We start from the raw sequence: 24,965 nt of genomic DNA, 5'->3' as shown, positions 1-24,965 counted from the left end.
GATTCAGACACCCACGCGATTAAATTACCAGTGTAAACAGACGGGATTAAATCTGCCACGTCTTGACGAGATTTTAAAGCAAACACAGCCGTAAAGGTATAAGCAGATGGGACAAATTCTTCAAAATGTTAGATTTGTGTAATGTCTAAATGTATATTAGATGCATGCTGTCTGCTATAGGCATTCAGGCAATCAAACTGTATCAAATCAGTATTAATGTAGATCTAATAACACAGTCACGCGTGTCAAATATTTAAGTACTTTCATTTGAATTAAATTACGTGTTTTAATGTTTTTATATATAATTATATTATAAATATAGTTTAATGTTTTAATTGCTACTGTTGCTAAAAATCTTTAAGCACTGTTTACTCTTGAATAAGTCCTTTACAAGCTTGAAGCAAGTTTTACAAGAGAAACACTGAAGGCCTCATTGTTTTAATTAAACTGTTCATATTTATAGAAAAATAAAAAATACACTTTTAAAAAAAATAACTGTGTTTTATTGCATAATTGCTTACAAATGCAATGCCAAGTAAACATAGAACTGATAAATATAAATAAATACATATTTTTTCTGCTTCTTTTGCTTTTTACTTAGCATGTGCGAAACAGGTTAAATAAGTTTAAGTTAAGTTTTTTTATTATTATTATTATACAGTTTTTTTAACAGGATTGTTTTTTATTTTTGCAGTAATCACAAGGTGCTGTTTGGTTTATAATGTATTTGTTGCACCCCTTTGTGGACTTAGGACATTTTAAATTTACATACAGTATTTGATTAACAACTTTATTTCATTTTTACATAACATGCTGCTTCATAATAAACTCTTGAAATGGGAAATACCACAAAATAACACTACAATATAATTTATTCAACGATTTTGATGACAATGAAATATTAAGCAACATTTTTAATAAACTTTTAAATTTGGCTATTAAGTTTCGAAAAGTGTAGTTTAACGATTCTTCGTTTCGTAACTTGCGAGTATGGGAGAATTAAGAGATGTTTTAGTAGTACCTCTGATTTAAACTTCAGTAAAAACAGTGTAAGATTTGAAAAGGCCAATTCAAACACAGTGAACAGGTTAACTCAAAAACACATCAGCTCATTTTATGTAACTAAAATATTTAATTTTAATGTGTGACTCTTTTTTTCTCTCTCTCTGTTTCACTGTATATTTTTTTATAAAATTAAGAGGACTTAATTTTAGTAAAAAGTTTAGTTTTCACAATATTCGATTTTTAGTCTAAATTGTTTAGCCCTAACATCACTACATGTGCATGATGAAATACAGTATATACACCATATATAAAAATCATTTTAAAAACATTCTTCAATTCTTTCAGCAACATGTAACATCTGAGCCCCAGTTGAAAACGTGGATCTTTTCACGTAATTGCCAGTACAAAGAAGATTGTTTTTATATTTAAATCAGGCAGACTGCACTGCATGAGGACAGACACAAAGAATGAGAGTGAGGCAAAGGGTTACCACGGAGACCTTGTGAACTTTGAACCCCGAGAGCAGGGAGCAGGAGGGGTGATGTCTGGTAGCAGGACCGAGTGCATGCATGCCTTATGAGAGGGGATGTGTGCGAGACGCACCGTCTGATAACATCAAGTCTGATCTGACACTGTTGCGTCTGCTGTCTGCTCGCCCGTCTCTCTCTCTCTCTCTCTCTCTCTCTCTTACCCAGAGCACCAATGCACCATTTTACCTCAAAAAAAGGCAACGGAAGGGAGGCCAGACATGTGTGTTATGCTGACAAATTGTTTACATTCCAGGGTAAAAACTCAACAGCAACGCTGCTTTAGATAGGTCTGCATTCTGCCGCATATGCTTTGAAAACCACACAGAACATTTTTAAATCCAATGTCCTGGTCTGTGTCTGCATAAAAATTTTTAAAAAAGTTTATTTTGGTTCTATAAACTCCAAGCCTTCTTACATGCTCTGCTTTTAAGTTGGACAATAAAGGCTGCTTGCTTAGCAGACAATTTTACACATTACGAACAACTAAATTCTAGATTTGAATGTCCAAATATTCAATGTAAAGTCAAAATTTTCAGTGCTTTAATTTTGCACCATAAAAGTGTCATTTCCTGGGAGGAAGGTGCCAAATTGGTACAAACAAAATAAGTGCCCATTCCATTTACACTTAAACAAAGGTGACAAATACATTTTGATGCAACAATTATGGAATTTATGAGTTGTGCTTCCAATCCCAAAATGAACACGGTTACCACATCCCATGTAAAACCGTCTTTACATGATACTAATAAATAGAGTTTTTGAATCTATGACACTGCTCCATTTAAACATGGATCATATCTGCCTGCACACAACATATTAATTAGTAATTACTGATGCAATAAATGTTAACGTTACATGATATGCAAATTATAACGCTTCTTCCACGGTTTACTACCGTCTGTTTGTGTGTGTCTGCATCAAGTCATTATGTTGTATCAGACATTTTAATCTTTATTCATTTTGGATATACTGTATATATGATGTAACATATCTATATGTACCATATCATATTGTATGCAACATTATTTTCTGTTGCAGCCACACATATAAACCAAACCTCCTTAGTCCTAAATGCATCTGTGACTCTGTGTGCTCAAATCTGGTACATGTCTAAATTAAGAATGTTTAGCAAACTTTTTATCTTTTTTCAGCATAAAGAATTGTGAACCGTTCCAAGATATTTGAATCAAGATTACATTTCTGATGTCACGTACATTGTAACAGTTAGGTAAAGGATTGTAATTTAATCGAATAGTTGTCAGAGCAAATATTTACACCCCTACTCATTTGCCATCATTAAACTATATATATATATATATATATATATATATATATATATATATATATATATATATATATATATATAAATATAAATATTAGAGGTCGACCGATATATCAGTTTTGCCGATTAATCAGTACCGATAACGACTTCTGGAACTATCGGTTATCGGCAAAAACACACACCGATCATTTTCCCCTGTTGTGTCCAGTGCTGGAGCGGCTGGGAAGGGTGCGCTATCATTAAACAGTATGAGAGCGGCCTCTAGAGGTGAGATAAAAACTATCACTGATGCCTCGTGGTGGTTGTTTTGACACATGAGACAGCACGTTGAATGCAGCGGAAATATGCCGATTTAAAACACCAACAACTAAAAGGTATGTATACATATCATGTCCTATTATAAAACAATAAATTTATTGAATAGATGCTGCATTAATAGAGAACAGCAGTATGCTTGCAGACCAGGATGAGAGGATGCTAACATTAAAGCTAACCTCAAGCGGTTAGAATAATGTGAGAAAAAACATGCAAGTCCTACCCACATGTTTAAATAAAATGTATTACCATCTATTTGCATTAGTTTATATTCAGTCACGTTTAGCCAGCTAAGTTGTATATTTAAAGGTAGTGAGAGATTTGAGAAAAATATCTTCATGCAGTCAAGAGAAACGTATAAACATATCAGAAACCCATCTGATTTTAATTCATTTAATTCATACATTTTTTATCCTCACAGTAATATGTATTTTTGTCATTTTGGTTAGATAATCATCAAGTGATCAGTGTGTGTGTGTGTCTGTGTGACGAATTTCTTTGAGAATTTAAACGAGCATAGTGCAAAATACAAACAAAAATATCACTGAATCTTACAGAAGCGTTAAAAAAAGCACAAGACATTGCAATTCACTAGTTTGCCCTAGTTTAACACTTAAGACCCCTCACCAGAAGTGAAGTGAACAGCCACTTGAAGACGTGCAATAGCTCTGTGAATCACAAAAGGCTTTGTTTAATAAGTAAATATATAGTATGCGCAGCTCCAGCACGTTAGTGAATGTCGCTGCTCTGTTTACACACTCGCGGCTATTTTTAGGCTTCACGTTGCGCAATATTTGAGCGCTACTCATGAACAACATCTCAGATGTAGATGCTCAATAGTTCGGTTCACTTATAATATGCATTTAGAACAGCACCAGAGGTGCATTTGACCAGAATTTGATAAGAAGCAAATTAAACTGCTGTGAACTTGGCTACAAACAGACACATACAGGACTTCCTGGAGAGTTAAGAATGTCAAAATAAAAGTGTGAGGGATTAAAAAGTGCACAACTTAAATATATTACTGTTGTATTTAAATTTAAATTAATTAAAGTCAATAATAATAATATTAATAACTATATATTATTCTTATTAATGTCATCACTAGTATTTGTTTACAATTTATAACAATATTTATGTTGAATGGGTTCCAAGAAATACTGAAAATATGGACTGATGTCTTACAACTAAATTGAACAAAAAAGAGATCTGAATCCTTTAAAGTCTAGATGTAAATTGAAACATTTTTGAAAAAAGAAAGAAACAAAAATCAAAAATAAAACACTGTTTTCTTTTCTACTTTCTACTGGAATTACTGTTAACTTTGCTGCTACATTATCCAGTATACTAGTTAATAATAAAGTGTTTCTTGATAGTTTATACATTTATATTGAAATATTGTATAGTTTGAGGTTTGTGCTGCTTTACATATTAAAGAGCACACCCAATTAGTTCCACACAATAATGTAAATATATTCTAAACTGCTTATGCAAAAAACCAACACTGGTATCGGATCGGGCGATACTGAGATTTCAGATATCGGAAGAGAAAAAGTGGCATCGGTGCATCCCTACCTTAAATGTTGTTTTTAGTTCAGTATCAATTTTAAAAAGTATCGGCCAATTAATTGGTTATCGGCTTGTCTTCCCAACTTAGTTATCGGTATCGGCAAAATCCCATATCGGTTGACCTCTAATATATATATGTATGTGTATATATATATATATATATATATATATACACACACACACACACACACACACACACATATACTGTATACACACTGATGAGCCAAAACATTATGACCACCTGCTTAATATACTGTTGGTCCTCCACATGCCGCCAAAACAGAGTTGATCAACCGAGGCATGGACTCTACAAGACCCCTGAAGTTGTCCTGTGGTATCTGGCACCCAGATATTAGCAGCAGATCCTTTGAGTCCTGTAAGTTGCAAGGTGGAGCCTCAGTGGATCAGAGTTGTTGTTGGAATTTGGAGGACAGGGCAACACCTTGTCCTCTTTGTCATGTTCCTAAAACATTCCTGAACAATTTTTGTAGTGTGGCAGAGCGCATTATCCTGCTGAAAGAGGCCACTGCCATCAGGGAACATCATTGCCATCAAGGGTGTACCTGGTCTGCAACGATGTTTAGGTAGGATGTCAAATTGACATCCACATCCAGGGTTTCCCAGCAGAACATTATACAGAGCATCACACTCCTTCAAATGGCTTGTCGTCTTTCCAGAGTGCATCCTGGTGCAATTACTTCCCCAGGTAAACGTTGCACACCATTCAGATGCTCGCGAGCCCAAGAGATATTATGATCTCTTTTTTTTCTTCCATATCTTTGTTTGAAAAAGGAGTTACATTTTGATGTTTCTCACCCAAAACCCAAAATCGCAGTGTCAGAAGACACTGATTAAACCACTCGAGTAGTATGGATTATGACTTATGTCTTTTTCTGAAGCTTGAAAATGTGGGACACCATTGACTTGCATTATATGGATATATTCCCATCATATATCTTTCAAAATATCTTCATTTTAATATCGTGTTTTACAGACGAAAGAAATTCATACGAGTTTGAGACAATTTAAGGGTGAGTAAATGATGAGAGGATTATCATTTTTGGGTGAACTATTCCATTAAAGTCTACTTCAGTTTTGGTCGTATTGATTAGGTTATGATTTATCTATTAAATAAACAGCAATTGAACTGTAAAGTTTGGGCCCTGTTGGTATTTTTTAAAATTCATATTTTCATAATGTAGCAAGTATAATTTACATAATTAGCTGAGACAGTATTTCTTTCATATGCAAGCAAAATTGACATTATAACTGAAATATACCCAAATTAATCATTATCAAATCAAATCATATTGAAATTGGAATCAAATCAAATTGGGACATCTGTGTTGATACTCAGCCCTACCATCGAGTACTCTGCTCTGTAGATATTGGTATCGGCTACTGAAAAACCTACATTGGTGGACCACTAGTTAGAACCTTAAACCAGTTCCTGATGTCCTTTTAAAAAATACTGTATATTAAAAATATTCAATCAATCAAATAAAATATAAATATAAAATAAAATAACCTCACTTTATGCTAATAACAGCACACATTTGTTTCTGTGGTGTGTGACTGCCAACAGAAAATGGCCTCTCAAACAAACGGACTAACATCAGACACAAGTTTGGTCCTCCGGCTACATAAAAGCCAAACACAAGCAAGAGACGTGCACTTTTAAACTCTAGCCATTATAAGCGCACCCCCAACAGACAGCATGAATACATACATGGGATCTGTCCATTTATAAGTCTCCATCAGACCCATATGAACACACAACCCTCCCCTTCCCCGCAGGGCATGCAAAACCCCCTGCATGACTACCCATCTCCTCTGAGACGGGTCCCCGGGGGCTCGTGGGGAATGAATCCCAGAGGGTGTGTGTGGAGGTGTGGAGGGGGGGCAGACACAAAGGAGGGGACCATGGCCAATGTCAAGGCTGGCTGAGTGCTGCAGGGTGAGGATCAGCTGCTGCTGTCAGAGGGCAATGCTCATCACTGGCAAGAGTTGAGGGTGACACCCCTCCATAAGCACTCTTTCTGCCCTTCTAAAGACACCCGGAATACTGTGGTGAAATGACCCAGCTCAAACAAACAAAGTCTGCAAAATCACAAACGTTACAATTCTGTAATCATTTACTCACCCTCATGTCATTCCAAAACCATATGCCTTTGCATTCTTCAGTGAAATACGAGGAAAGTTTTTGAAGAATGTTGATGTTACTACTCTTTCCCATTCAATGCAAGTGTAAGGGCAATTAAATAAACACAGAATTTTCTATTTTGCGTGAACTATCCCTACTACAAGTAGTGATGCGACCAACTTAAGAGTAACTACAATTTCAGTAGTGTTGTTAAAACAGAGGGGTTTTCCCCACCTGGTCTCATAGAATCATGTAACTATACCTACATTTACAAACTTGTTCGAGTGCAATCAAATTGTGCGGTAGGTCAACGTGGACATTCGACACGTGAGCCGAAAGTGTCATAGAAGCACCACAAATTGACTTTAGCAATTTCATTTTTCATTTGCTTTTTATGACATTACCGGTTAGGTTTAGGTTTAAGGTTTAGGGTAGGGAGGTAGGTAGGTTTTTGATTTAAAACTCGATAGATAATTAACCGTAAAAACCTCATCTGTTTGGGAGAAAATGTAACTCGCTTTTAGCGCCACACAGTGGATATTTCACCACAGAACTACCGTGATACGTGTAATTAATGTTGCCACAGTCCTGTCATCTGACTGAGATCATGCTGGATTTTCTAGTAGAGCTGAGTGCAAAAAAACATGTTTGAAAATAATCCTTAATTTTACAATTGCCACAGAAATGTCAAACTTTAGCTTCAAAGTATTTAAGTTACTTTCTTTTAGTAGCTTGTAGTGTGACTAAATACTTTTTCAGAAGCCTAGTTTATCTGTATTTTAACTACTTTAAAATATGAGAAGATTGAAGCTAAAGAAGCTACATTTTCAAAATTGCTTGCCTAACACTGCTAGTCACAGTAGGACATTTTCAAGTCACAGTCCGAGCAACGCATTAAATCAGCACAGCGTCGTTATCTAGGTGGAGAAGCTCTTCAGGATATTTAATGATCGAACGGAAATGGAATGGTGCATTTTAGTGCCTTTAATTTTAGTAGTGTTGTAAAAGAAGAATCTAGTTACCCCTCAGCAGGCTGACCCTCCCCCTGTGTGTGCCTTGAAACCCCTCTGACGTGATACTCAGTGCGCACACACCTTACTCGGTGCGAAGCAGCCCATACAAAGATTAGCAAGAGGGGGTGACAGCTGACCTCCGGTGTGACCTCATCACACTCGACCATAGACGTGCACAAACACGCCCCCCTGAGCTCATGCATTAGGTGCATTAGATTATTGGATGGAGCTGTATTATGGCCGAGTTGGGCCTATAAAGTCCGGTTTTGATTGCCCTGCCCGGGGTTACGGGGGCAGGGGTGTGACCTTGAGCCTACCCTGAAGCAGTGCTGGAGAGGAAGTGTGCAGCACAACATGCATATTGTATTGGATAGAGTGCTAGTGCCCACAGGGTTGTTTGACTGACACCTCTCTAACAAGGAAATTACTGACCGTCCTGTGTGTTCACACACCTGCTCAGCTCACAAACACTTACAAACCATGTGAATCACCGACACACTGTCAGCAATTTCACTTAGTCAGGAACTGGTGAAAATAATAATTGAAACAGAAATATTAAGGATGTGTTATATATTGCTGACCTTATTTTACCAATAGTTTCGTCATCGATCTGATTAGGCTGAAATCAGATGCAGATATCAGGTCTTTTTTCTTTTCTTTTTTCATTTCAACAGAATACTCTTTCTACATCGGGTTTCAAAGCTTATAGTTTTTATCATTTTTATAGTTTCGATGCCTTATTTCAGCATGTAAAATGCTTGACAGAAGCTTTAGTGCAAAAAAACATGACATGACATAACATTATAGGCCTGGATTCAAAACATAGGCTATAGCAACGGTTATAATAACAATATGTATTAAATCACCAAATCTGTTAATATGTTTGATACGTGATGGATTTTTTAAAGAGAGAAGCCTTTATTTTAATTGGTGATGTAGTAGATAGATAGAATAGTAGTTTTAATAATTTTTACTGATAAATTTACTGAATAACTTTACTGATAAAGTTGCTTCATTGTAATGTACAAAAAAGGTTTTTCTACGATTATCTTACGCATCATTTTAAAAAGATGTTTTGATTCATTTTTACATACAAAATCTGTATTTATAAATATATATTTATATAAGTAACATAACCGACCAAAAATTACATGAATATTTGTGATATACATTTTTGCTTTTATCGCCCACCTCTAATGTATTGCATTGGAAAATATTTTCAACGATATATCCACAAAAATATTAATTCTCTAAAACAAATTCTTGTGACAGCATCATCTGGAATGGTAGGACTTTTTTTGTAGTAATTACCACCAGTAATAGTGGTCAACCAATATAGGTTTTCCAAAGGCTGATGGGCGATATAATACAGAAATATACTTGTCGAATTATGACAGAGGGTTCGTATAATCTGTTATGTGACCAAAGAATTTTGCACAACTGTACTCAAAGAAAACTGTGTGATAATTGCAGAAAATCTTCCTTTTTAAAATTACAGAAATAAACTTAACACTTGCGTCTCAGGGGCCTGGGTAGCTCAGCAAGTAAAGACGCTGACTACCACACCTAGAGTCGCAAGTTTGAATCCGGGGCGTGCTGAGTGAATCCAGTCAGACTTCCTAAGCAACCAATTGGACCGGTTGCTAGGGTGGGTAGAGTCAATTTGGGTTACCCTCCTCATGGTCGCTATAATGTGGTTCTCGCTCTCGGTGGGGCACGTGGCAAGCTGTGCGTGGAAACACGCTCAACAAGCCATGTGATATGATGCACGGATTGATGTCTCAGTCACACAGGCAACTGAGTTGTCCACTGCCACCCCGATTGAGGCGAGTCACTATGCCACCACGAGGAACGCATTGGGAATTGTGCATTCCAAATTGGGGAGAAAGGGGGAGAAATCCCCCCCCCCCCCAAAAAAAACACTTGCGTCTCAAAATTTACTAACACAATTTAGAAATTGTCAACCTGGTTTCATAAGTCGTGATAATAGTACAATATCGTGAAATCGTAAGAAATCCTACAAATTGGCTTGTACAAAAATGTGGGTATTTTACTCTCACAGAGAAAAATACACGAACCAACCACCAATTATAATAAAATAAAATCCAAAGTTTAATCCAAACACCAAACATAAACCCAACCATAAAGTCTATCTTCTCACCCAAAACCTAACCATGACTTTAATAGCAAATATCTTGTGTGTAGCATGGAAAAAAGAAAACACTGGGGCGTGGAATGAGATGAGGGAAGCGGGTTATTGACATAAATCTGTCATTTGTACTGCATAAATTGAATAAGGAATGAGTAACCAAATTTGTTTTCAGATGTTTCCTTTCCTTCAAATGAAATGTTGGATAGCAGGTTTTCTAAAATGGCATGCCTGTATTGTAATGTGTTTGTTGATTGATTGGTCTCTATGGGAATAAAAGTTGTTCCTTTTTGTACGATATCTTATGGTTTGTTCTCTTGTATGAAGTATTAAGAGATGTCATTAGACTATGTTGTAAATTGTGCATTAACCATTGACAAGGCTGTCAGTCAACTTTTGGGAACCAATAGTTTTTTTTTATCGGCCAAAAGGGCAAGTTTTGTCTGCTGATGGCGATAATCTCAAAATGGCCAAATATTGGCCAATCAACTGGGCCGAGCTGAAATGCTTTGGTCTATAACTAGATATTTCCATAATTCTTGTCCTATAAGCTTTAGTTTAAGATTTGAATCAAATCTCCAAACCATTCACACGTACAACATACAATTATTGAGCACTTCAGTAGGAACACTATGATCCTAATAAAGTTGTATCCCATCCGCCTCAAGGTTCGATGTGTTGTGCATTCTGAGATGCTATTCTGCTCACTACAATTGTACAGAGTGTTTATCCTAGTTGCCATGGTCTTTTTGTCAGCTAGAACCAGTCTGGCCACACGATTGGCAGATTAGATATGAATAAGCATTAATAAGTAGGTGTATAGGTGTTCCTATATAATAACACATTTAAACAAAGAGTTAAGTTAAATAAAAACCACCATCCTCCCACGCTAGACTTTTAATAACAGATTTGTACAGGGTGCATCTGTAATAAATAGTTAACAACGCAAGACAGAACCTCTGCCCTCTGACAATAAACACTCAAATCTTGTGTCCCATCTCAGGCCTCACCCTCCTGCCTGTGCCAAGCTTCGGCCTGCCAATGGAAATCAAAAAGGTGCCAAACTGATGCAGAGATCAGATATTGACGAGGATAGTGTTTTTGTCCCCTGGGTATTCGTTACAAACGAGCTTCAACGCCTTAGGAAGCCAAATGCCAGTCCAATATCCTGTTTCTCCATTCTGGTGCTTGACTTTGGCTGCTGCCCCATTGGAAATGGATTACACTAACCCTGTGTGTGCTGCCATTGGTGTGTTAGAGGAAGACTCCAAAAAGAATAAGCAATGGTTGGGTATTTCTTCTTGCGTGCAGCACGGCTAGCAACTGTATGCCAGTTCCACACGGTGCTCTATTTATAGCTGGGTTCTCTTTTCATTTGAAATAGCCATATGCTGTTAGGTCTTTGTCAGATAAGATAAGCAGCCTTTAGCTCGCAAAACCTCAGACGCGGACTGCGCCTAAAACAGCAAACAGAACAATGCAAAAATGGGGCTAGACCTGGAAAAGACAACAGGGAAGGAGACTCATGAAACTGCAAGCTAGGCATGCATTTGAGGTGAGTCGGTACTTAAAGCGATGGTTCACCCTAAAAAAAGAAATTACCTAACATGCGGTTTCGCCATGCCAATAGAGTAAATGGTGACAGACACTTGTATTATTTGGGTGAACTATCCCTTTAAGCTAATATTGCACTGATTATTTGTCAAAGTTTTGCGAGCTGGGCCCTGAATGGTGGTCTTTTGTGAGTGTGTGTGTGTATACAGTTTTGGGTGCTTTACGAGGAATTTTTTTTAGGTTACAAACTGGTAATTACAAGGGAATTATTCTATAAATGTGGTTTATGAGGACATAGTGTCCCAATAATTCAAATAGCTTAAAAACATACTAAACATACTAAACTTGGGGATAGAATCTATAGTTCATACAGTATAAAAATCATTATGTCTTTGGAGAGTCCTCATAAGGATAGCCACACCAACAAGTGTGTGTGTGTGTGTGTGTGTGTGTGTGTGTGTGTGTGTGTGTGTGTTTGTGTCACGGGCTCCCCCAGTTTCCCAGACTTGCTAGAACAGCAGCCCTGAATGCGGCCAGCACTGCAGTAGAATCTGAGTGCCAAGTCACCAGGCATTCCACTGTCTGCACACCCCGTCCCAAACGCCACAGCAGACAAGCAAACCCAGAAATGCACTCACACATACACGTGCTGCTAACACATTTGTGCACCTACACTTTTAGGCACAGGAATGAATAAAAACATATAGATTCATGCAAAGACCACACAGTAAGCATGGGAGACAAGTGAATCTGGAAAAGTCCAATTTATACAAACTGAGAATAATAGGCTGTGGATTTTCTGCGTGGATTTTGCAAACCTGTCAATTCATATTTCATTCGAAAATCAAAAGAAAGAATTTGTTTTTATTTTACTTAATATTAAAGCCTGTTTAAGGACCATTAAGACTTTTGCATTGTTCAGTTAAGAATTAAGCATATTTTATCCCCAAATTATTATTACTGTAATGCAAATGAATGTATTCTCATTACTGTTATGTAATTTATTTATAGGGATGCAGCATTCAAATTTTTAGCAGACAGCAATATTAAGAAAGAGAAGGAAAAAAAAAAACAATTGGCCGATACTAATATTTTGCTATTTTACTCGCCTTATTTTGTCATCAGATCACTGTATTGCTTAGGAATTGTGCTTTAAAATGTACAAAGAGGTACAAAAGCTATTTTGTTGTTCAAACAATAAATAATTTTCATTGAACATGGACTGGATCTGTTGAACATATGACAAGCCACAATGGAAAAACAAGATACAAAATATGCAAATATATAAATTATTTAAACAAAAAATTGTTAGGACAAAAATTATATTTTTCACTTCTAAAACATTTTTGCACTTTTGTTTTTGCAGTTCTGAACAACAGAACTCACATTTTACATATTATGATAGAAAATGACAATTATTATTTTGGTAGGTATCGTTTTATATTACACACAGAACCTTTTTTTTTTTTAACTTTAAAAAATGCAATAAATTTACGTAATTAAAGGTAATATATTCCTTGTGAAAAAAGTTGTACTCCTTAAGAAATTACTTGTAATTTTGAAACGTATGTAGGAAATCATGACCACTCACCTTAAAATGAAGACTCCAGTCATATCAGTAACCTTATAAAAGCGGTTTTATTCCACATGGAGAGGGTCCACACATGGGGACTGCCATGTTTGAATCACATGACCAGCAGAATACTACTCGCTTAATCTCAGTAACTGTACTTTTATTTGACACTTTCACTCATTGATTAAATTAATCAGGGCTGACTGTGAACTGTGAATTTTTACATTGTCATAAGTAACTAAAAACTTTTGATTTTGAATGATGCAGCATCCACACCACTAGGTGTCAGTGTAAGTCTAAGATAACATGAACAAGAACTTTGTCGTACACCTTTAAGTATAAATATAAACCAGTTTTTTTTATCAGTTTCTTGCTTATGACGGATATGCAGATGGTTTTAATTTGGTCAATAATTGGCCACTAATCTGTGCATCCCTATTTACATATGTGTGTGCATATGTGTGTGCGTATCTGTTATTTCCATTGTACAATAATTATACATCATGGTTGTATTTGTAGCACTGCCTTTATACAGATTTTTTTTTTAATGCAGATTTTATGGGAATTACACAAAATCTCAAAAGTAAAACAAATCTTAATGGTCCTTAAATTATGCTTCACTTTCTTAATAAATGATTTTCCTTTAGAGGTGAAAAGTGATATGGACATCATTTTGTGAGATTCAACCATCTTCAAAATTTCTCATGCATCTCAATCTTTTTTAAATTCACAAACAATTTCCTCTCTTTTCCCCAATTACCTCTAGTGCAGTCATCATAGCCCAGGGACATTACACATGCATCATCCATCTAACAGAACATAAAATAATTCAAGTTCACAAGCAGATGAAAAGTTTCTGGGCTATGACATCACTGCTGTCTACCAGAGGCCTTTGAGAAGAGGGCCAATTCTGCTATAATACGACGGGGTAAACTTTTAATAATTCATCTCATTAGTGTCAGAAAAAGCCAGTGCTGATTATAACAGGCCCTTTTGTCCTCTGTGGATTCAGACAGCCCAGAATCGGAGCAGGACTTGAGTAAGACGGTCTGGACTAAAGTGGGGGAAGGGTTGACTGACTGCCTGCCCGCTTCAGACCGCAGTGGACCAGTTCCCAGCAATAACACCAGCAGACATCCATGCAGCTTTGGTAACACTTTCAATACAGTGTCCATGTCACATATTACTAGTTATAGGAGCTTTAGCTACATGTTAAGTACATGTAGTTCACGTGTAACAAGAATAATAAGGTAAAATGTGGTCAAAGTTTACATTAATGGTGGGAATAAGTGAATCTGGTCTGGGAACACAGCAGAAGAGTTAAAGAAATATGCGCGCAGCCCCAACAGCAACACAAGCAATATTCACTAACTAATGCATTGAGTTCTTCATCTTCAGTCATCGTCACCAAGCACTTAGATTATTATACTTCATCGATGAAACTGTTTAAATACAACGAGGCTTATGTAAAAGGCGTTTCTGACCAACACGTCGCATTTTGGGGGGGGCTGAATTAATAATTTAATACGCCACAGCCAAATTTGAGGGGTGTGCAAATGAAACACTGACAGATAACGGTAACATAATACACTAACTGAACCTGACAATGTACAAAACCTTCAGATGAACCGCTAATTTGCACCCGTTTGATATGTGCGCGCAGCTCGCGCTCATAATAATAAAAGCATAAAGAGTTCCATTTGATACATTTCGATGCGGAGAGAGTGGAATGGAACGTTAGAATCTGGAACTGCTACTCTGTAACCAGGTTCAGTAGAAAACGGTCGCACATTCAAACGTTCCATTTGCTTCGAAAATGTTTCGCATTTGCAAACGGTTCAGACAAATCACATCAAACCCGCCCTACTTACATATATCCATTCCCTGTGGCTGGGATAGGGTGCAGTTGCAGGAGCATGGGTCATTGGAGTTGGCGTTGTTTTTGCTGGAGCTGCTGTCCGGGTCCGTGATGTTTCGCATGGGGGCTCGGGGAAGTGACGGGACGGGACGGAGGGAGAGGGGGAGGGGGGGTGGGGGCTCCGGCCAAGTCCCTCACGTGAAACACTTCCACAGCAGTAACCCGCTATCAATGTCGGCCTCTCGGTTCACGCGCGCCTCATTACATGCTCGCTCGCTCGCTTCTCAAAGCATTAGCTGCTGCTCGACTACGGTAAATACGTTCCCCGCATCTTGACTGCCTATTCCTATCGCGTTCATTCAGAAGAATAGCTTTCTGTGACGGTCTCGGGCTCACACCCCACCTCCTCCTCCTGCTGCTGCGCCTCCCACCTCCTAGAGGGGAGCAGCTCCAGACAGACAGACAGGAGCGGTGGGAGGGGAGACTGGCGCTGACAATGGCGATGGTGAGAGAAAGAGAGAGAGAGAGGCTGCTCTACACTCACAGGACGATGTGTATAGAATCACGCACACACACACACTCTCTCTCTCTCTCTCTCTCTCTCTCTCTCTCTCTCTCTCTCATTAGTGCCAGCCACGACCAATCAAGGCAGGCATTGAAGAGGCTTTAACCTTGGGCTGACCCCACAGTCTAGCAGATATTCAGCAGATGTGTCAGACATCCACCCCCCCCCCACCCTTCTTTCCCAAACTGTCTGCAGTCTATAAATATATCCAGGACACTTTGGTGTGGGGAATGTCCGGCTGAGTGGGCAAAGTGAAGTAAACTGAGGTTGTGAAACACTGTGGCCCCAGGACGTATTTGAAACACTTAAAAGTATCTTAAAGTCACACTAAGTTTTAGGTTTATAAAACAAGAGATATAACAATATTTTTTTTTTATTTTCTCTTTCCTTAGACATAGTGTCAACAGTGGCCAAGAGCATTAAGGCGAATCTCTCATGAACTTTTAACAGCTCACATTTAATATATATTTTTTATTATTAAACCTAATAAACACAGTTATGCTGATTTAAATAATATATCAAAAACATTGCATTACAGTACACTGTATACACATATATGAGGGTTTACCTACACTGAAAACCCTAATAAGTTTACTTCACTCAATTGACTGAGTAAACTCATTTCCTCAATTTAATTGAGTAGTCGTCTTTGAAACTTGTGTAATATAAGTTCACTTAACTTGTTGATTATGTAGAACTAACTATTTATGTTGTTATTTGATGCAAGTAGACTTAACTCATATTTGCTATTTAAATGTTGTTATTACTTAATAATTTTATTTGAATTGACTCAATTAATTGATCCTAGGTCAGTCATTAAAATAAACTTATTTCTCCACATAAATGCATAGACACCTGTACTTCAGTTGCACATGCAGAAGTAAAACTGAGATAGTGATAACAGGGTCCATCTCGACCAAAAGTGACACAGATTACCCTAATGGTGACATCACATGAAACAATTATTTGCAACAAAACAACATAAATAATTCTACAAAAGAGCTAAAACCTCTATTGATTCTCAATACCAACTATTTAAATGCCCCCATATTCCCATTACTGTAAAGTATCCAAACATTTTATGATGACTCTCATTTCTGTGATGATTTTGATTTTAAATGTGACCAAGACATGTTTTTGAGAGATTCACCCTAAACACTTCTGGCCACTATTGACACTAATTGTAAGAGAAGACAAAACAAAGATATGTTCAGTCGTGTTTATAAAGATGAAACGTATTTGCCATTGAACTATTGTGAGTTTAAGAACTGTTTGTTGGACTTGAGAGGTAAAATTGGCCTTGTTACGTCTGCAGTTGTACTGGAGACGCAGACTTTACTTTAACGCCCTCTGGCGGCGTCTGGAGTCACAACACCACTGCATTGCTTTCAGTGTGGGAAGAGTGAGTGACTTGTGTTTGTGAGTGACTTTCTCCTGTGACCTTTCACTGATGGTGTGATGGTTTAAAGGGTTCTAGAACACATTGCGGTAACATATATGTGTGAATGAGCGGCTGTGAGGATATTTACAATGATAAGATGAAATTTGCGGTAAGACTACTTCCCCCACGAGCCGGTCACTGTAAGGTCAGACAGATAATTATAGTTTATGACAACCTCATCACACCTCAGTATGTTACAGGAGAATCATTTTAATTATATAACTTTGTGTCCAAAAACCCTGTACACTTTATACTGTAATGTACTGTAAACAAAGCCTACTATGATAAATATGAGCAAAGAAGGCTGTGAAAAATATGTCTTTATTGTTTATCCTTTTGATCTTTCATTCAAAATATTCACACAAATCTATCCTCTAATTCAGTGTTTCCCCAAACCTTTTTATGCCACAGCCCACTTTTTACAACTACAAAATTCTATGGCACACCACTATCCCATATTGGCTAATCATCGTCAATATTTGTCCTTTTCAAGAACTTGTACATATTTTCTGTCCGTCTTAGTAGCTTGTATACTTGTAATGTTTGCAATTCGGCTATGCAAAAAAAAAAAAAAACAAGTCACCTAGGTAGGCTACGCTGTGTGAGGTCACATGTGGCAAGAGCGCTAAATGGATAATGAAAAAACATCAAATTTGCTTCTTTTCAAATTTGTAGATTTGTTCTCGCAATGCCACAACAAATTACAGGGATGCAAACTCATAAGGGGCGAAAAAGATAAGACAATCACTGGTCCAACAAAAATTTTTCTGGGGATATCTTTTTTAAAGAATAAGCTCAAAGCACCAACTGCAGCTATTTTAGTGATTCAAGTTTACAATTGTGCAGAATTAGCTGCAAAATAAAGAGTATTTTGGTGAGGCTTGCTTCTGTTTCACAAATTTGTTCAATTTTATGAACTGATTAGTTCAGTGACCCTTCTGGAAATGTCACTAGGTGGTGACAAATGAGCGTCTTAAGTGCTATGAGTGAGTCAGTGAATCATTTTGAGTCATGACCGAAATCTACCAATAGACTTAAAGTGTTTAAGCATTAAAAGAACAAAGCAGATCTAAAGTCTTCCTTCAGTCTGAGCATTATTCTTCATCCAAGAACACAACAATAATAGTCTAATAATAGTGTTTCAATAACGTCCTCACCTTCTCCTTTATTAAAACTTGCATGGCTACAAATCTACTGACTTCAGTAGAAGAATTATAAACACAAAGCAGATCTACGGTATCATTTTCCTACAGTATTTCAACTGCTGAACATGACTTTTATCAGAAAAGACCACAATAATAGACAAATAATAATAATTCTGAGTTTCAATAATGCGCATTTCACATGAGTTGAGTCGAGACGTCAGTGCTCTTTTCAACGCAAGCGTCAAGAGCCGCATTACCCTCCACATAACAAGAGTTACAGAAAGCATCACAGAGGGGTCATTTTACAAGTTTGCCATGTAAAAAAGTGGGATGTGTGCACAATAAACATTGAAAACATTTGGAAGAGAGAAAAAAGCTTGCAGTTGCTTTGATAGCAGAAAGTAATAAAATGACTCGTTTATGTTTATGTCTAAGCATTTTCTTGGTGATTTTAAATTAGTTCAGATACTGGGGTCTCTGATTTTCCTAAACAATAAGGTAATATTTAATTAAAAGAAATTATGTCTCTTGGACAGTTTTTAAATATTTCTTGTTGCTTAGTTCACTCAAAGACATTATCGGTGAAGCAAAAACGTGTGTGAAAAACACTTTGGTGTAAAGTGTCCTCACTTCATAGACTTCAGTGTATTCCGCAACGATGACACGAGTCATGTGATGACCATTTTTTTGATTTTTTCATGCATTTATTTATTTTGTGGAATTTGATAATTTTCCATGGCACAATAGTGTGGATGGGAAACACTACTCTAATGGATATCAAACAATTGCAAACGCAAAACAAGTTTAATAAAAAAAACTAACATTTTTGTTAAATATATGTGTGACACAATTTTCTGCACCCGTTTATTCAATACCTTTGCCAAGATGCAACAGCTCTGAGTCTTCTCCTATAATGCATAATGAGGTTTGAGAACATATGGAAAGGGATCTGAGACCATTCCTCCATACAGAATCTCTCCAGATCCTTCAAACTCCAAGGTTCATCCCACAGCTTTTCTATGGGGTTCAGGCCAGGAGACTGGGATGGCCATGGCAGAACTTTTTGTGGTCAGTGAACCATTTTTGTGTTGATTTTGATGTGTGTTTTGATCATTGTCCTGCTGGAAGATCCAGCCACGGCTCATTTTAAGTTTTCTGGCAGAGGAATTCAGGTCTGAACATGTCCAGGACCTCAGGCATAAAAATAGCCCCACAACATTAAAGATCCACCACCATATTTAACCGTGGGCATGTGGTACTTTTCCATATGGATATTTCGCTGTGTGCACCAAACTCATCTTTGGTTTTTGCAGCCAAAAAGCTCTTTTTTTTAATCTGACCACAGAACCCTGTCCCATTTGAAGTTCCAGTAGTGTCTGGCAAACTGAAGATGCTTGAGTTTGTTGTTGGATGTGAGCAGAGGCTTTTTTCTTGAAACCCTCATAAACAACTTGTTGTTATGTAGGTGACATCTTATTGTAATTTTGGAGACTTTTTGTCTCCAAGACCAAACTAATTTCTGCAATTCTCCAGCTGAATTTTTGGCTAATCGACCCATCTGCCTCACTGTGTGTGGAGACAATATAGACACACGTCCTCTTCCAGGCCGATGCCTAACATCTCCAGTTGATTGTAACTTGTTCATTATTGCCCTGATGGTGGAAATGGTCATTTTCAATGCTTTAGCAATTTTTTTACGGACTTTCCATTTTGTGAAGCTCAACAATCTTTTGCTACACATCAGAACTTTATTCTTTGGTCTTACACATTGTGATGGATGACTAAGGGAATTTGGCTGGTGTTACCTCATATTTATACCACTGTGAAACAGGAAGTCATGGTTGAACAATTTCATGTTCCTAGTCAACCACACATTTCTTTATATATATATATATATATATATATATATATATATATATATAAATAGAAATATACTTCAGATATATTTTGCTCATAATAATTTCTAATTTCTAGGTGCCAATAATTGCGACAAACATGTTTTGGCGAAAAATATTCATTTAATTTTAATTTGTTCAATTATAGGTTAGATTTTTGTGAATATTTTGAATGAAAGAGCCTTCTTTGCTCATATTTCCCAAGGGTGCCAATAGTTTTGGCCACAACTTTATGAACAGTTTATTACTATAGAGCGAGTTTATTAAACAGTTATTACTGTTTATTATCATGCATGTTCACATTTGCAGAAACACAGAAAGCCTTCGAAATTAGGCCAAGTCCACACTAACAAGTTTTCAGTTTCCTAACATCATCGTTTTCCAAAGTGTGCGGTAACAGAGAGGTGTATTAGTGTGCACGTGGCATACTTTTGCAGGTTTTCTGTGTTTCGGTACATGTGTGCCTAAATCACGTTTTCACTTTGCATGGGCATTCAGGCATATAGTACACAAAAACCTGAGGTTTGTCAAGTTGTGACTGATCAGGTTCTTGAGTTCAACTCACTCACTTTATCACAGCAGTGAACAGCTCACTGGTGGGGAAGATTATGAATGAATAACTATTTGAATTTTGGTCTGTTTCTTACACAAAGCTATTTAAGGGCTAGAGAATACTTGGATTATAGCGCACAAGTCATTCGGACAACTTTAATGATACTTTTATGGTGCTTTCTGAAGCTTAAAAGGTTCAGTTACCTTTATTGTAATTGCAAAAATAAAAAAAGTGTCCAAAATCATTCAAACTATTCCAAAATTGTCCTTGTGTGTTCCACAGAAAAAAAAGATTAGAAGTTTAGAACAACATGAGGGTAAGAAAATTATGAATCAAAAGGAATTGGATGATTTATTCCTTTAAAATGCCTCAGTGAATTACATAATTTATAATTGTACAATATTCTGTCACGTTTACATATATGAAGCAATAGCGACATTAGGGAAATTATAGAATATTTCTTTATAATTTTAAGGTTCATTGTGAGAATCAATCCAGACAAAAGCAAGTGCTCCAGATCAGCAGCGGAAGTGGCAAGATGGTGAAAACAAAGAACTCTGGCCTGAATCCTCATTTCGCCTACTGTCACCCGCACAAGAAGAGACAGTCACAATGTAAAAGAAAACTGCTTTTATTACAGAGCAGGCAAAAGTACAAAAGGGCAAATCCAGAGAAGAGTAGTCGTGGGGAGCGAAAAGGTCGAAGCCGGGGAATCAGAATATGGCAAAGGGGCAAATCTACAGAACAGTGGTCAAGGGAAGCGTAAGGTCGAAGCCGGGGAATCAGAATAAGTATTTCGAATAAGACAAGCGAGTTGAATAGACAGTGGAAGCTAGGGGAACACTAGAGCTGGCAAAGCGAAGGGGTAAACTAAACAATAACCAACAAGTGTGAAACGAAAGGGCAGCGTATATATAGGGGAAAACAAACAGTGCAGGTGAAACTAATAATCTAGTGATTGGGACGAGTGCGGGTGAAACTAATACTCTGGTGATTGGGAGCGAGCGTGAGAGCCAGAGTATTAGTTTCAATTAATTAGGCTCCGGACGGCCGTGCTCGGTTGCGAGGAGCGCGACCTCTGGGAAGTGGTGCGGGACGATCGGGATGCTGGCGATGGTAATCTGGCTTGAGCGCTTGGTCCAGGACATCCCTTGACCGTACCCACGACTGTTCCTCAGGTCCGTAGCCCTCCCAGTCTACCAGATACTGCAACTCGCCACCCCGACGTCGGGAGTCTAGCAAGGCCCGGACCATATAGGCGGGTTGACCTCCGACATCGAGTGGTGGAGGGGGTGTTTGGGCTGCCGTGGGCGGGAACATGGGGCTACAGAATACTGGCTTTAAAAGGGAAACATGAAACACAGGACAAATTTTGTAGCGGGGTGGCAAAAGCAACTTATAAGTGACTGGGTTAACTCTTTTAACAATTTTAAAAGGGCCGACATACTTAGGGCTGAGCTTCTTAGACGGGAGACGAAGACGGATGTCTCGGGTCGAGAGCCAAACCCTTTGGCCCGGATGGAAAAGGGGGGAAGGACGGCGTCGGCGGTCTGCCTTAGACTTCTGGGTCTGGGTGGAGCGTTGTATCCGGTCATGGGTGGCTCTCCAGACCTGGGCACACCTCCGGGCCCAGGCATCCACCGCCGGAACGTCGCTGGGATCAGCTTCCCATGGGAAAAGGGGTGGTTGGTAGCCCAGGACGCATTGGAAAGGGGTAAGACGAGTCGAAGAGCTGACCAGGCTGTTCTGGGCGTATTCGGCCCAGGGGAGGTAGGTGTGCCAGCTGCCTTGGTTCTGGGTGCAGTAGGCTCTCAGGTATCTGCCAATCTCTTGGTTGAGGCGCTCGGTCTGACCATTGGTCTGGGGGTGGTATCCCGAGGAGAAGTTGAGTTGGATACCCAGTCTGTCACTGAAGGCTCGCCAGAAGCGAGACGTGAATTGGGTACCCCGATCTGAAGTGATCTCCTCGGGAATACCGAAGTTTCTGAAGATGTGGTTAATCATGCGGTCGGCCAGTTGTGTAGCGTTGGGTAACCCGGGTAGGGGAATCAGGCAGCACATCTTGGAGAATCTGTCTATTACAACTAGGATCTCGGTCCAACCGTCGGAGGCGGGCAAGTCGGTAATGAAATCCATGGCGACGTGGGACCACGGTCGGTCAGGTATAGGTAACGGTTGGAGGAGTCCTGCGGGAAGGTGACGAGGCGTTTTGGACTGGGCACAGACTGGACACGAGAGAACATAGTCGTGGACGTCGTCCTTGAGTGAGGGCCACCAAAATCTCCTAGCGAGTAGCTCGGTAGAACGGGTAATCCCCGGGTGTCCAGAACAAAGGGAAGTGTGAACCCACTGCATCAGCTGAGGGCGAATAATGGTGGGTACATTCATCTTTTTGGGGGGGGTTTGAGGAAGCGCGGGCTCGTTGCCTTGAGCCTGCAGGATGGCCTCCGTCAGTTCCCACCTAACGGTGAGATGACGCACGACGTGGGGAGAATTGTCTCCGACCCCGGGGGTTCCGAGCCATGGTTGAAGAGACGAGAGAGGGCGTCAGCCTTGATGTTCTGGGAGCCCGGGCGAAAAGTAACAGAAAAGTTAAAACGGGTGAAGAACATCGCCCACCTGGCTTGTCGAGGGTTCAACCTCTTGGCTGAGCGAAGGTATTCCAGGTTCTTATGGTCGGTGAAAATGACGAAAGGGAACCTAGAGCCCTCCAACCAATGGCGCCATTCCTCCAGGGCTAGCTTGATGGCCAGCAGCTCTCTATTCCCGACGTCGTATTTCTGTTCGGGGGAGGACAGTTTATGGGAGTAGAAAGCACAAAGGTACAGCTTAGCGGGAGTCCCGTGTGGTTGGGAGAGTACAGCTCCCACCCCTACCTCTGAGGCGTCTACCTCTACCACGAACGGGAGAGTGGGATCGGGTTGTTGGAGAACTGGGGAGGTCGTAAAGGCCTCCTTTAGGGCCTGGAAGGCCTGCTGGGCGGGTGCGTTCCAAGTGAGGAACCTCGGGTTGCCTCGTGTCAGAGACGTGAGAGGTGCGGCGATCTTACCAAAGTCTCTGATAAAACGTCTGTAATAGTTGGCGAAACCCAGGAACCGTTGGAACTCCTTGAGCGTCCTAGGCTCAGGCCAGGACAAGACTAGTTTCGGCAGACAGGACATAGCCCAAGAAGGAGACGGAGGGACGGTGAAAGGCACACTTCTCTGCCTTTACGAACAGGTCGTGTTCTCGCAGTCTCTGTAACACTCTCGAGACGTGAACGGTGTGTTCAGAGAGTGTGGAGGAGTAGATTAAAAGGTCGTCTATGTAGACGACGAGGAAGAGGTCTAGCATGTCCCGGAAGATGTCGTTCATGAACGACTGGAACACCGAGGGGGAGTTGGCGAGGCCGTATGGCATCACCAAGTACTCGTAGTGCCCCCTGGTGGTGATGAACGCAGTCTTCCACTCATCTCCCTTGCGGATGCGTACAAGGTTGACGCGCTCCTGAGGTCAAGCTTCGTGAAGATCTTAGCCTTACTGACCTGCTCGAGGGACGGCTGGATGAGAGGCAGGGGGTAGGCGAACTTCACCGTTGCCTTGTTTAGGGCTCGGTAATCGATGCAGGGGCGAAGCCCGCCGTCCTTCTTGCCCACGAAAAAGAAGCCGGACGCCACCAGGGAGGTGGACGGCCGAATTATGCCCAGACTGAGCGCCTCGTAGATATAGTCCTCCATGGCTTTGGTTTCGGGTAACGTTAAGGGGTATACCCTGCTCTTAGGGAGTGGGGACCCCGGAAGGAGATCGATGGTGCAGTCCACACTACGATGTGGGGGGAGACTAACCTGGGTCTTCTCGAACACATCAGCGTAGGAAGAGTACTCAGGAGGGATGGAGACCGGAGACTTCACTTCGGGGCTCTCTACGGAGGTGGAGAACACCGGAAGGGAAATACAATGGGACAAACAGTGGTCGGTCCAGCGCAACAGCTCCCCTGTAGCCAGGAAATGTGGGGGTCGTGAAGCGCTAACCAGGGGTGGCCCAAAACTACTGGGTCTCTAGGTGACTGAACAATAAAAAACTGGATGAGCTCTGTGTGAAATAAGCCCACTTGGAGGGACAATGGCATGGTCCGAAAGGAAATAAAACTCGATCCGAGGGGTGCCCCATCCAGAGAATTAACCCTGAGAGGTGGCACGACCGGACTGAGTGGGATAGACAGTTTTTGGACCAAGCCATCATCTAAAAAATTCCCCGCTGCCCTTGAATCAACTCGGGCTGGGGTAGAAAAGGAGACATTGTTAAAACTCAACACCACAGGGAGGCAGACTTGTTTCTGGGTAATGTTGAGAATGACTGACGTTCTCACCTGGCTTTTGGAGAGGGAACGCTGGGG

At 39.6% G+C, this 24,965-nt stretch overlaps 1 protein-coding gene and 1 long non-coding RNA gene across 4 annotated transcripts in view; one reads left to right on the top strand and one right to left on the bottom strand.

Moving 5' to 3' along the window:
* The window catches only part of LOC127619876 (low-density lipoprotein receptor class A domain-containing protein 4-like), a 136,252-nt gene that overhangs the window by 24,843 nt on the left and 86,444 nt on the right, over nucleotides 1–24,965 (bottom strand). Inside the window, exon 1 of one of the 3 annotated variants that reach the window (XM_052092896.1) lies at nucleotides 15,005–15,490. The exons of the other annotated variants lie outside the window; for them this stretch is intronic. Coding sequence (XP_051948856.1) covers nucleotides 15,005–15,113 — 109 coding nt within the window. The 5' untranslated portion in view covers nucleotides 15,114–15,490. Of the gene's footprint in view, nucleotides 1–15,004; nucleotides 15,491–24,965 lie in introns of those variants that run through there. 3 annotated transcript variants of the gene reach the window in all.
* On the top strand, nucleotides 10,262–14,990 carry LOC127619882 (uncharacterized). The gene is made up of 3 exons (XR_007967636.1): nucleotides 10,262–11,561; nucleotides 13,900–14,061; nucleotides 14,146–14,990. It is a non-coding gene; the product is annotated as an uncharacterized LOC127619882 (long non-coding RNA).

This window comes from Xyrauchen texanus, chromosome 26 (assembly GCF_025860055.1).
Source record: "Xyrauchen texanus isolate HMW12.3.18 chromosome 26, RBS_HiC_50CHRs, whole genome shotgun sequence".
NCBI lineage: Eukaryota > Metazoa > Chordata > Actinopteri > Cypriniformes > Catostomidae > Xyrauchen > Xyrauchen texanus.
This window is presented reverse-complemented; position numbering and strand designations above follow the sequence as displayed.